This window comes from Delphinapterus leucas, chromosome 10 (genome assembly GCF_059928025.1).
Source record: "Delphinapterus leucas isolate spDelLeu-1000000601 "Yukka" chromosome 10, BTC_Dleu_Yukka2, whole genome shotgun sequence".
Classification (NCBI taxonomy): domain Eukaryota; kingdom Metazoa; phylum Chordata; class Mammalia; order Artiodactyla; family Monodontidae; genus Delphinapterus; species Delphinapterus leucas.
Window position 1 is genome coordinate 81,223,076 of NC_143138.1, and position 13,945 is coordinate 81,237,020.

The 13,945-nt window shown below is 38.5% G+C and overlaps 1 protein-coding gene across 10 annotated transcripts in view; it reads left to right on the top strand.

Annotated features, from left to right (window-relative positions):
• The window catches only part of SLC25A26 (solute carrier family 25 member 26), a 171,083-nt gene that overhangs the window by 37,424 nt on the left and 119,714 nt on the right, over positions 1-13,945 (top strand). For 9 of the 10 annotated variants that reach the window (XM_022572609.3, XM_022572608.2, XM_089919537.1 and 6 more), the window contains 2 exons: positions 1,469-1,573; positions 2,714-2,761. In XM_022572609.3, the coding sequence (XP_022428317.1) occupies positions 1,469-1,573; positions 2,714-2,761 (153 nt within the window). The remainder of the gene's footprint in view (positions 1-1,468; positions 1,574-2,713; positions 2,762-13,945) is intronic. The other variant, XM_089919535.1, reaches the window with a different exon arrangement.

Here is a 13,945-nt window from a genome sequence, read left to right on the forward strand (position 1 = left end):
CCTGCTCTGCTCTTACCAAGGCTAATACCAAAGAAGGATTTGCCAGTGTTTATACCTAGAGCAGGGGTTGGCAGACCATCACCTGTCTTTATAAATAAGGTTTTATTGGAACACAGTCACACCATTCACTTACACATTATTATCTATGGCTGCTTTTGTGTTCCCACAGCATGGTTGCACTGTTGTGACAGAGACCATCTGGCTGGCAAAGTCTAAAATATTTACTATTTGATCTTTTACATTAAAAGTTTGCTGATTTGTACCTTAGAGCTACTTAACATTAGAAAGACAAAGCCTTATATAATATCCAAATTGGGTAGTCATCTCAAATTAGGAATTAGGAGACTCTTGAAAAGGGCAAACATCCTGTTTGATGGGACGGTTTTGTTAAATTTCCTGTTGTTTCCATTTTGCTGCGTGTGTCACTGAAGATTGTCCACATTTCTTACTGTGCCTCAAATACATATATTTATATATGAAATATATATTGTGAAAGTTTTAAAATTAATCTCCTTAACCATATACAAAATACTGAACACCAGAGTCAGGTGTGTGAATTCCACATTGGAAAAAAAGTTTGTATCCTTGACAGGCTGCTTAGTGTACAGAGGCTTCAATACAGGACTTCCATTAAAACAGTTTAAAATATCAGTTTATATGTCTCCCTCCCTGTCGCCTGCTGCCCTTTCCCCTGCCTTCTGTCCTTCAGTGGGCAGACCAGTTCTTTCCGGTTTGACCAATTCTTAATATTTCTGAAGATAAGTGGGCTACTGAAGGCGGAGTCCTGGAAGTGTGAGGTTGAGTGGCGTGTAACTGACCCTGGCATGTCACCAAGGGTGATGTTACAATTGTTTGTTGACTAGTCGGGACCTACGTCAACTCAAATGCTGGAGCAGGGCCCGGGAGTGCCTGGAGTTACTCCTCAGCTGTTGGGTGGTGGGGAGGTCGGGGGGTGCTGCGGTTGGGAGCTGGCCGAGGCTGGGGGTGGGTTGGGTTGGAGGGTTTGGGGTAACCAGTCGCTTTTCAGTCTTGCCTCTACTACTGACGTGTGTTACTCCAGTAAAGCTAAGGCCCTTTTGATTCATTCATTGAGCAAACATGTTTGAAATGGCTGTCATGTGACCACCAGATGTCCTCATAGGTATTGGGAGTTCAGAATGAGTGCATGTGCTTCTTCCCATCGAATGGCTTACAGACAGATTTGTTTGGAGAGTGAGGCAGGAGGTAGGAGGATCTACGTGGGACCAGGGAGGAGAGGTTCTGTGTTGGTAACACAATGCATGTCCAGTAATGCTCTGTTTTAGGTTAAAAAAACAAAACAAAACCGAAAAAACCCCCAACTTTTTGCATCTTGAACTGAGCCTGTACATTATGCTTTTGTTTAACTGTAATTTTTGCTTATGAAGCTGTTTCCTTTTTCATAGCAGTTACTTCTTTTTAAGGATATAATTAAATTTGTATATTTTAGGTTGCTTGCCTGATTCGAGTTCCTTCTGAAGTAGTTAAGCAGAGGGCACAGGTATCTGCTTCTTCAGGAACATTTCACATTTTCTCTAACATCTTATGTCAAGAGGTGAGAATATGTTTTTAAGCTCTCTTATTGAGAATATTGTGTGGTAGCTAATAGGAACACTGTGGCCCTCATCCTAGGAGCCTTAGAAGAGACCTTAAAGCTAAATTTATTGTCCAATTATAGCAACTTTTTATGCTAAGATTATCTTTGCTTTTCCATTGTTTTCAAAATTTTTAGTTTCATTTTTATTTCTTTTTCAAATTTCTAAACAACCACACTACTAAGTGTGTGTCCTACATTGCAGTAGTCTTATCATTCTTTTGGAATCAGATATGGAATAAATAGTGAATATGTAAAGTGAATAAAGATATTATATTAAAACATCAGTATAGAATTTGAGGACCCATGGAAGAGACCTGTGGTAATGGACTGATACTAGTGACCAATGTCGTAATGTTTATATAAAAATGTAATTCGTCTTGTACTGGTTCATGTTAACCTGTGGATCAAATTTCATGCATGCTGGCCATGTGGCTAGGGACCAGTGAGCTGCTCTTCTTTATAGTTTGTACAGAAGCCCTTTTTTTTCTTTAAAGTGGAATCAGTCACATGAAAATTTCAGTGAGTCTAGGTTTTAGAAAAGTTTTATTCTTAATCCCTCTGTCACCTAGGTGAGCAGACATTGAGTGTTTAATTGTGTGATTGAGATCAGTTCAGTAAAGGGTCCCTGTTGAATCGTGTGGATAGTTAAACAGATAAGCCAAGGCTTGTCTAGAGGTATCTCTCACTATTGAGAGATTATTCATGCATTGTTACGTCTTATAGTTGAAACTATAAAATATAGTTCTGTTCTTTTGTGAAAGGATAATTGGCATTCTGTGTGCATTTGGTTTTGAAAATATGTTTATTTAAAGCTTCTCAAGTATTTTTTTTCAAGAGAAGAAATGTTGAAAATAAGTAAAGTTTAATTAATATGTAGTCAGCTTTATTATTAGAGATGTTCCCATTTTAAAGGGAGCTGATCTGAGCTTTATATACTCTAAGCCAGTTTAAAAGCTTTAACCTCTTATAGAACTGTAGTCATAGTGAATATTTCAAAACTCAAAACTTTATAATAGGTAAATGTGCTTCATGCAGAATGTCATTTAGAAGTCTCTGCTATTCTAACTTTCTGAGGTCTTGGCTTTTTGTTTGTTTCAGGGCATCCAAGGATTATATCGAGGCTACAAAAGCACTGTTTTAAGAGAGGTAAGTAACTTAATTTCCAATATTGAACTACAAAAGAATGATATGCTTTGTTTAGTAAATTTATTTGGAGAGACTGGTTTAAGAAATTACAAAGGGAAATTATCACTTTTTAAAACACTGTTTAGTCTTATCTCGGCTCTTACATCTGATGACTGGGTAGGATGGGTCAGCTGAAAGAGCAGCCCCAGTGGTCAGAAGGCCCATCCTAGAGCTTCAGTCTTATCATAGGCGGCTACATGGCTGTGATAGCTAAGATAGGAAGAAATAACTACTAAGGGTAAGATATCAAGTTAATTACTGTAATATACAGAATGAGTGAAAAATTGGTAAGGAAAGAAGCACCCTGGGAGACAAGTGTCCCAAAGGTCTATTTTTATGTGAAAAATCATGCAGTTAGCTCTTGTCTTCCTGATAGCAAAATATGATGAATTGGGAAGTTCAGTCTGCACTGGAGAGCTGACCCTGCCCGTGACTTGCAGTGCAGTGTGCCCCCAGAGCAAGCCTTCCAGTTCCGAAATTCTGTGGTTCAATATGTGGTCAGTGTTTTCTTTTTTTGGTTGAAAAAGCAAAGTGATTTTAGTACATATATTACTGCAGGAAGCATGTTTTAATTTTTGGCTCATATAGAGGAGGCTATTTTGAAGTTTAAAAGTTGATTTATAGATAACTGGGATTTGGGATATAAGAGAAGTCTTTGGTTTGGGACGTAAGTTTTTTTTTTTTTAGTGAGTTTAAATCCTAGGGTTTTTTGTTTTTTAGCTTTTTGATATATAATTGACAAATAGGATTGTGAGGCATTCATAGTGTACAGTGTGATGATTTGATATAGGTGTACATTGTGAAAAGGATTAGGACATAATCTATTAAAATACAGAAGAGATTCTGCATACCTCTGCTCTGAATCCTTGTTTTCTGTTTGGATTTCCCTTGGATGCTAAAACATTCTCATTTATAAAAATGTGTTTAATTTAAATACATATTGTCATAATTAGCAGAATATTGAAATCTTTGAAGTCTTAATTTTACTTCCAGGTAGTCTTTTTGTTTATTTTGTTTGTTTGTTGTTAGTGTAGATTACAGTCTTCTTTATGAAACACCAGCACTGTTACATGTTATTTAAAGCTTTGATTTCCACAAAGTAATAACCTTTAGTGTAGTGTGGTGTAGTTGATGTGTATCTTGGAAAAACTCCTGAAGGGAGACTGAATGTTTCAAAATTAGTTATTTGTGTGAAGATGACTTCTGCCTTTCAAAATACCACCTGCACTGTATCTTCATTCTGTACTTATTTTCCCACTCACTAAACACATGTTATTTACTCAGGTTTCACCTGGGTGAGGTGCAAAAAGAGGGGGCAATAAACCGTTTTTTGTTTTTCTGAGAGATGCTGAATAAATGAATGTATTTACATGCCAGAGAATACTGGTTATGCATACAAATAGATAAAACACATGGTTACAACTGCATTCTATTCTTTTAAAAACTTGTGGTTTTTTTTTTTTTGGTGGCTCACGGGCCTTTCACTGCTGTGGCCTCTCCCATTGCGGAGCACGGGCTCCGGACGCGCAGGCTCAGCGGCCATGGCTCACGGGCCCAGCCACTCCGCGGCATGTGGGATCTTCCCAGACCGGGGCACGAACCCGTGTCCCCTGCATCGGCAGGCGGACTCTCAACCACTGCGCCACCAGGGAAGCCCTAAAAATTTGTTTTGACATATGTCACACTAGTAATTAATTTCTAGGCTGCATTTCTTGCAAAAAGTGTGCCCCTAGTGAGATGACTTTGTTTACTCAAGATGGCAGTGCTTTGTTGGAAATTTAATTGGGTCTTCTGCATTATGCATTTTCATAAAAATATCCTTCAGAACTGATTTTAGTTGAAATATTGCTTTTGTACAGATTCTCTCATAGAATGAGAGAAGAGTTACTGCTAAATGAAACATCGCTTCTTTTCAAAATGAGAAAAATAAGAAGTGATGTATCTGCTTTAAACAACATTTTTACATTATAAATAGTTTCAATTCTTACATCGTTCTGACACCAATATCAAATCTTTTTGTGCTAAATGAAACATCGCTTCTTTTCAGAATGAGAAAAATAAGAAGTGATGTATCTGCTTTAAACAAAATTTTTACATTATAAATAGTTTCAATTCTTACGTTGTTCTGACACCAATATCAGATCTTTTCGCCAAGAGCTTGTTTGATTGTTTCAATAAGAAAATACATTGAAGCCTTATTGAGAGTCACCAGGAAACTCGTACATTTATTCTGTATACAGTTTTTTCTTTAAAATAGTTTTATCTCCCTCGCGGTAGCCCATTAGAATGAGATTGAAGTTTGAATCCATGCGTTATAAGATAGATTATGTGTGATCTTTAGATTTTGTGAATGCTGTCACATGGTTTTTACTACATTTGATTTTTGTGGAGATTGCATGCTTATCCCTTATGTTCTCCTAAATTATTTTAGTTACTGTGAATTTTAGATGGAGTCTAAGCAAGGTGAACTGATTATACTCTTTACCTCACCCTTTCAGTATTCGTTTTCCTCATGATCTAGGCCAAATTAGATGTGGCCAAGCGTTGTGGGGCAGTGTGGTTATTCCAGTAAGATGGAAACGGGGAGCAAAATCACAGCTGCTTTCATAGCCAGGCTAATTTCACAGGGTCCATTGTCCCGAAAGTTCTGTGGAGAGCAGCCTCACGACCTTGGATGTGAATTAGAAAGAAAGCAGAGAAAGGCAAGTCGTTTCCAAAAAAAAAAAAAAGTAGGAATAAGTTAGGTTCAGCAAATGCATTTTATCCACACATTCTACACGACAGTTGTTTTAAGAGTGCCTGCTGTGTCTTGGGCACCACGCAGAACATTTCTGCCCTGAAGGATTTAATATTCTGGTGGGGAAGGAAACGGGGGGCAGACACTTTACAGGGCAGTGTAATAGGGCTGAAATGACACGTATATCCAAGATGCAGCAGAGGTTATAGAGGAAGCAGTGCTTGAGTGGCACCCAGTATTCATTGCATTAATAAAAATTAGTCTGGACTTAATTCTTGAAGAGGTGTCACTTAGAAGTAGTCCAGGAGACAGGAAGATGTAACAACGCATACAAAGGCCCAAGGGTGTGAAAGAACACACGTTGTGTGTACCTTGCTTATCGAAGCACAGTTGGGGTTTTCACACCCAGAGAAGAGGCAAGAGTGATTTCCCTCTACCTCAAGCCGGCGCTTCAAAAAAGCACTCACCCAAGTTGGGTATTTTCCAGGAGGAATGGTTGAACCTCTCACCCCAGCCGAATGTTTGCCAGGGACCTGGAATCAAGCACATGGGGAAAGCTCTCACAAGAGCCTGACATATGTCCACTGGAGTTTGGAGGATAAATTACTGGTTTTTAACTGTTATCTGCTATGAATCTCACAGTGAAATGCAGTTGGAGCGGCCTCACTGGCAGGATGTTGCCATTTTGGTAATGAGTAACTCCTGGCTTCTTTTTGGTAGATGAGTGTAGCAACTAAAGAGATCTGAGATAGGTGAGAATTATCTCCCCCTCTCACCCTTATTTTGCTCCCAGGCTTCCATAACGCAAGTCTCCCACCAAATTCTGTTACACATGCAATCAAAATCAAGCACTCGGGCGGGCCAGAACAAGTCATTCATCCTGTTCTGTGAGTTCACTGAAGCCCTCAGTCTGTCCCTTTAGGTGCAACATTCCCCACTCTGACTGCAAAGTTCACTCGCAAGTTCCAAACCCAGTTTCCCTTATTGTCTATTTCAGGCAGTGAGAATTTTCCCTAATCTAGTGGCTGGAAACAGGAACCTTTAGGAATCAAGCCTTAAGAATCGTCCTTCAAATCCTCTTTCCCAGCTCTATCATTTCCTTTCCCCCCAAGGTCTTCATGTTATATAAGTCTCTTGTGTGTTTTTCCAGAGCTACCCTATCCTAGGTGTTTAGCATCTTATTTGATTTTTAACCAAAATATTTTAGAGATCATTTTATATCACTTTATAAGGGGCACACTTTTTTATGATTGTGTAGGACTCCATTGTACAAAGGGATCATTGTGCCACCACTTCCTCATTGGTGGGCAGGACAGACATGCTACAATGGATAATACTGTTCCTGTGTCATTTCATACGTGGTTGAGAATGTTTGTAGGTTAGATGCTGAAAAGTGGAATTTCTTGCTTAGGGGTGTATGGGCATTTGTAATTTTGATGCAAATCGCCAAATTGCCCTTCGCAGAAGTACCAGTCGACCCTTTTGCACACAGTGTGGGAGCTCTCTGTTGACCCCTGCCTCACCAACGGTACTAGCAATCTCAGAGATGAAAAATGATCTCACTGTAATTTTAAGTGAGACTGGGCGTATGAACATATATCTGACAACAATTTTCTTCCTTTACTGTGAACTGATGGTTTGAAATTATATTGAAGTTATGGTGAGAATTAAATGCAGAGATCCATATGAAGTGCTTTCTATAGACCCTGACACGTAGGATGTGTTCAAAGTATGTTAACTATGCTTAATAGTACTCTTGGTAACTGAAAGAGCTTTTGACAGGAAATGACATCTCAGTGTGGAATGCCAGTGTCTCACTAGCTGTCTGCTCTTGGCAAGTTACTTAACCTCTCTGAGCCATTTGCCCCTCTGTGCTAGAAACTTTGTGTCAGTTGTTCTTGCTGCAGTCTCACAAAGGAGGTATTGCAGCAATATGGTCTGCTAGGACCAGAGATGAAGAAAGCTGCCTCTAGGCTGTCAGGTTCTTGAACAGGGATGCAGCCTTGATCTGCCTGCATGTAAATGTGTGAATGCCATTTCATGATGATGAATAACAATAGTTGTGTTTGAGCTAGAGGCTGGCTAACTGTTACTGCTTAAAAAGCTTCTCAGCTACAGTTGGAGAGTGTTTTATCCAAATGTCTTGTAGAATGGAATTGTTTATTCACTTAACAGATTGCAACCTGCAACTGATTTTGTGTTCGCTGGCTACTTCTGTAGGAAAACAACCTATTGGTTATAATAATGTACAGTTACCCTAATTGATAGTTGAACCAATCAAAATTACTAACATAAATGGGTTGGAAAATTTTTTATGATTATTCTTTTTTGGGTCACATTGGTAATTTACTGGAATTTTTTCTCCATATAAGATTACCCACTTAGAGGAAAGCTTTCTAAGATTGCAATACTTGAATGTTTTCTGTTGAAAATGTTTTCGTGCAACTGTAGTTAGAATTATTACTTATTTACCGTTCTTAAGCCTGTGTACTAGTTTCTGCTTTCATGATGGAAGAGAAAAAGAAGTGTTCTCTGATGAGAATTTTCCTGCTTGTATCAATGCTCTGTATCATTGTGTGTCTTTGTATGAAATTGTTTCCTTGGCATTATCTCTTTCTTTCTTTTTTGGTTTATCTTTACATTTTTAAAAATTAATTAATTAATTAATTTTGGCTGCGTTGGGTCTTCGTTGCTGCACGCGGGCTTTCTCTAGTTGTGGTGAGCGGGGGGCTACTCGTTGTTGCGGTGCGCGGGCTTCTCATGGCGGTGGCTTTTCTGGTTGCGGAGCACGGGCTCTAGGCATGCGGGCTTCGGTAGTCGTGGCTCGTGGGCTCTAGAGCTCAGGCTCAGTAGTTGTGGCTCACGGGCTTAGTTGCCCCACGGCACATAGGATCTTCCCGGACCAGGGCTCGAACTCGTGTCCCCTAGCATCGGCAGGTGCATTCTTAACCACTGCGCCACCAGGGAAGCCCCTGTCTTTACATTTCAGTTTTGTCTGTCTATGTGTAATTACGCCTGCTCTTCCCAGACAGCATATAAGTTACCCTTGAAGACAGTAATTGGGTTTTGACCTCTTTGTAGTATGCACAGGCTCTGCAATAACACCTTCCACAAGCTCAGAGCTCAGTAAATATTCGTTGCTTTTTCCATTCCTTTAAGTTTGATCGTCTTTCATTCAGATGCTGTTAGACACTGTGACCGTTTCAAAGTGCCGGGGGAGCTCTGTGGGGTTTGGAGTTATGCTGGGTGGGGGTCAGCCTCTGACACGCTACATTGTAAGGTATTTGCATTACATAGGTGCTGAAGTACCAAAGAGTGTACCCTTTTCTGAGATTTCCATCTTCTTACACCTGGAAAAAATAGTTTTTATAAGCCTGATTTCATTAGAAAAGTAATTAATTCCCTCTTTTCCCCATATATCTTAGTAATTCACTATAAAGGGAAAAAAAGGCTGTAAATCCTTCCAAACTTTTAATGTGAAATCGTTTTTCAGTTAAAGTCCAATGCAAACATATTGAACCTTGTTTTAATCCTACATAATTCATTTTATTAACTATGACCAAATAGAACATCTGTTAAAATTCCATAACGTTAGCTTCATGGGAAAAGAAAAAAATCTGTTTGCTCTTGGAATTTGTTCATTGTTTTATTGTTCAGGCTTTCAGTCAATGTGTAATAAGACATTCTTATTAATGGGAATATTAAACAAATGAAAATGAAATATTGCCTTTAATCACAAGCGGTTTATAAAATGTCACCTAATGGCATTTACTTTATTATAACTTTAGAGATGGTCTGTGAGGAATGCACAATACTTCATTCTTTAATCCAGAGAACATAAAATTATTACTCCTCAAATACGGATTTTAGCGTAGTTTTTCATCATCTCTTAAATAAACAAACATTTTTAGAAAGAACAATTTAGTAAAATTATCTTAATGTGGAAAAATTGCTTTAGCCGTTTAGTGCATATTTCTCATGTTTTGTTTACATAAAACCAGCTGCTATTTACTTTTCTCATTCTTTGGACAGATTTCATTTTGCACTGTACAGTTTTGAAAAGGCTACATATTTCCATTGTTGCGTGTTGGCTATGTTGTCTAGAAGAGATACTAGTTCCTGTGTGTAGGGTTTACTGAGAAGTAAATCAATAGTATGAATCTTCAGTGTAAACGTATAGGAAAGCTGTTGGATAAAGGTGGAAACTGTCTTTTAATTCTTTTTAGATGTTAGCATCATACACCATGATGTTGAAGTAGCTTTGTCTAGGATGTTCCTTTGTGTTTTTCATCTCATGTGAAATATCCTGTCCCGTCATATGTGTGTTAATTTAGATGGCAGATGGGCTGTAAATAACAAAATCTGACTACAGTGGCTGAACTAAACACAGTTTAGTATTAGAACTTTTTTGTTTTCTCACTCTGTAACAGGAAATCTGGAGATGGTCCCTCTAAGGCTGGTGTACTGGTTAAATGAGGGCATGAGGATGCAGGCCCTTTCATTCTGCTTGGGGAACCTTAATACTCTGGCTAAATTACTCATGGTTACAAAATGGCTGCCACACTTTTTGGCATCACAGCCCCTTTCCAAGTATGAAGAAGTGGGAAAGGCAGGAGGCATTATCTGTCCGTCTGTTTACTTGGAAAACAAAGCTTTCTTGGGCCAGGTGTCTAAAGCTCTCCTGAGTTGCATGGGGATTGAGAAGTTGAATATGTATGCGGCTTTTCAGTGTGGTAGGTAAAGGCTGGCAAAGAGGGGCTTGGGACTGCAGTTACTGAGTCACCACCCTACCGTGTCTGCTGTATTTTATCTGTTGAAGTCCTTCTAGTTCAAGCTCAATTCCTTCCGAAAGGGAACCATTTCATACACCGCTGACTTAAGCGCCGTAGTTGGGACCCTGTTGTTCATATCCAGAGCACTTGTCTAGACTACAATTATTTGGACATTTAATTCTACTCCATAAATTTTGATGTCTGTTCTTATTCTTTCCCCGCCACCTTTGCCCTTGTGGGAACAGTGTGGAAGCTCTTCTTTAAAAATCATTTGTCAGTCTCTTTGTAATCATTATTTTGAAAATGGAATTTATTTCAAAGTTACTTTTTTATACTGTTTTGATTTTAAAGATCTCAGAATACCTGTGTTGATATACTATATGTAGACACTTTCCTTAAAAAATATGTAAATCACAATTGAAATAATAGCTAATGCTTACCAAATATTTACAATGTTTCAGTCACTGTGCTAAGTTCTTAGCATGCATTATTTCAAATAATACTCACGGTAACCCAAAACATGATCCCTGCTTTGTGGAAACTGAGGCTTAGTAAGGCTGTGGTTTGTCCAGAGTCTTTTTTTTTTTTTAATGATTTCTCCATTTATACACTGCTTTTTAATTAATTAAATTTATTGGCTGCATCAGGTCTTGGTTGCAGCACGTGGGATCTTTCATTGCGGGGTGTGCGGCTTTCCTCTAGTTGTGGTGCATGGGCTTAGTTGTCCTATGGCATGTGGGATCGTAGTTTCCTGATCAGGGGTTGAACCGGCGTCCCCTGTGTTGCAAGGCGGATTCTTAACCACTGGACCACCAGGGAAGTCCCTCATCCAGAGTCTTACATCCAGTAAGGGAGGAAACCGAGGGCTTGAGAGCCCATGATATTAGCCCCCATGGTGAGCTATATAGTTTGCATTTTATACGCAGACAAATTTTGGGGGAGAGGAAAACATATGTTTAAAATTCATAGTCCATATTTATATCTTTCTCATTTTTGAAACTTTAAGTAGACATTAGTGCCAGGAGTTTGGGGAAAACAAGTTCTCAGCAACTAGAAGTCTCCATGACGTTAAAAAGAAAAGTTAATCAGAGGACATAAGCAAAAGGAGATAGAGATATTCATGGAGAACAATGGCTTTTAAGTGCCTATTATCCCAAATGTTTGCTTGATTTGGTCTTATCATTCAGGTGTTAGTTCACGTGTTCCTTCTCTGAGGGGCCTACTTTGACCACTCTAGCTAACATACACCTGCCAAAACCCCGATTGCTCACTTGGTACCCTAGCAAGTACCGTTATCTGAAATTATCTTCACTTTTTGTTTATAAATTTATTTCCTGCGTTCCTCTGATAGAATATACACACTTTGAGGGCAAGTGCTTCTTGCCTGTTTTGTTCCCTTCTATTAATCCAACACCTAGAAGATTCCTTGACATACAGCACACTCAGAAGATATTTGATGAACAAACCAAGGACTTAATCACACTTTTCAGAAGTAGACTAGCTGTAAATACTTAGATATTTAAAACCTCCAGCAGACGCTTAGGCCTGAGAGGCATTTGGCAAGAATTATGGAGTCAGTCCTCACTCAATTCCCAGGCAAGTTAGTGGTTTTCTGCCATCTCAACTTTCTGCACTTCCAGTGAGCTTAATTTTCCCCTTGTCTCTTCTTATCATATTTCCTGGTATTCTTGTGTCTTCCGCAAATAGCCCTTATTTTAATTTTGTCATTTCTTGTTAGGGGGTGCTCCTATGAATATTTTATATATGTAAAACACTTTTTGAAATGACATATGAAAGTAGTAAGCAACTTATTCATGAAGAAAATCTTTTATCAGTTACGTGCAAACTATGTCCTATGAACACTGGGTAAAAATTACTCTTGAGAGTCTTAGGATTGTGTGCTATCTTATCGTCTGAGCAAACACCATCTTATAAGAGGTATTAAGAAAGAAACTATATGTATTAAGAAAACCAAATGTGAAGGTAAAATCTAGAATGTTTATATATGAATAAAGGATTGTGGTTGCAGGGAGTCATTTAAAAGAGCTATTGAAAATGGGTTTTACTATCTGGTAGCAGATTACCCCGGGGTTATATAATGATAACAGTTACAGTTTGAATTCTGATCACGTATAATACTTTACTTGTATTTTTCTAATCTTCAGATAAAACTGTAAGATATTAACCTTTTTGTTTGTTTGTTTTAAAATTGATCAGTAGCATGGGCTTGGAAAAGCAAGCTAGTTAGTATATGTAGTATATGGCAGGTCTGGAAGCAGAGGCCCAGCCTATGTGATTCTAAAGCCTGTGTTTCTGGTTACACTTTGCTTCCTGCTCATGTTTTGCAGATAAATTCACTATTCATTGCGCTCAGAATTTTTCAGTAAATTGTGTGAAAACAAAGTGGTAGTATATCTGTGAGACTTGGACCACATCTGTTAACTTGAAGGGGAGCACAGTTTCTGAGTGTTAGAAGATTCTAAACAATAGAAATGGAGCCATCTATACAGGCAGAACACAATGAACTGTGCTTTCTGAATTAGGCAGTAATATTGATTTCAACATCTTCTTTCCTCTAGCCTTTGTGAAGTTTGCTGAAAAATGCTTTGACTGATTTTAGCCTTCTGTCCTCTTTTGTTTCCTGAGCTTTCGCATATATTCTGAGAAATAACCCAGTAGATGGGAAAGAGTTGATAATCTTTGGCATTGAAATGGTTTTGGTACTTAGCCAAATAATTAACAGATAATTTGTTGACTAGTGGAGAAGCAGAAATTGATGAGAGGGTATTTCTTTTCCTTTGTGAAAACACTCTGCTTTTTGTTATTGAATTTGTTGATGCAAAGGTTGCGTTATAGAAATGGCACACTAGAGGGCACACAATGTCTGTGTTTTAAATGTTGGTGGCAGAAACTTCAGTGTGTCTGAACCTTGAAGCTCTTGAGTTGATTGCTTGGCACTTTTTAAAAGTGGTTCGAATTAAAAAATAAAAAACAAAGCTTAATAAATAGTACTCTCCAATCCAAGGTTCCTGAATAATATTATTTTATTTAATCCATACGTACTTCATTATTCATCTCTCAAATGCAAGAACCAATAGGTATATTTAACATACCAAAAATGAATCTCACAGGCGTAAAGTGTTTGCCTCAAGCTATTTTTTTAAAGCTGTTTTTCAATTACAACTGTAATTTCACATTTGGAAGAACTGGCAGACACTACTTTATTCAAGTGATGAACGTCAAAGTCACAAAAAAGAATTGTCACACCCAGGAGTAGACGAAGGAGACACAACAAGCAAATGCAGTGAGGGATCCTGGGAAGAGAAAAAGAATATTAGGCGGAAAAACTGGGGAAATTCAAATAAGGTCTATAATTTAGACGTTAGTATTGCAGCAATGCTAATGGTTGGTTTTGATAATCATACTCTGGTTAAGTTCTTAGCATTAGGGAAGCTATAGGTGTAGGTATATGTGAGCTCCCTGTATTGTTTGGGTAACTTTTAAGAAAGTCGATAACTTATTTTTAAAAATAAAAAGCTGGGAATTCCCTGGTGGTCCAGTGGTAAGGACTTCGCACTTCCACTGCAGGGGGCCCGGGTTCAATCCCTGGTCGGGGAACTAAGCTAAGATCCTGCA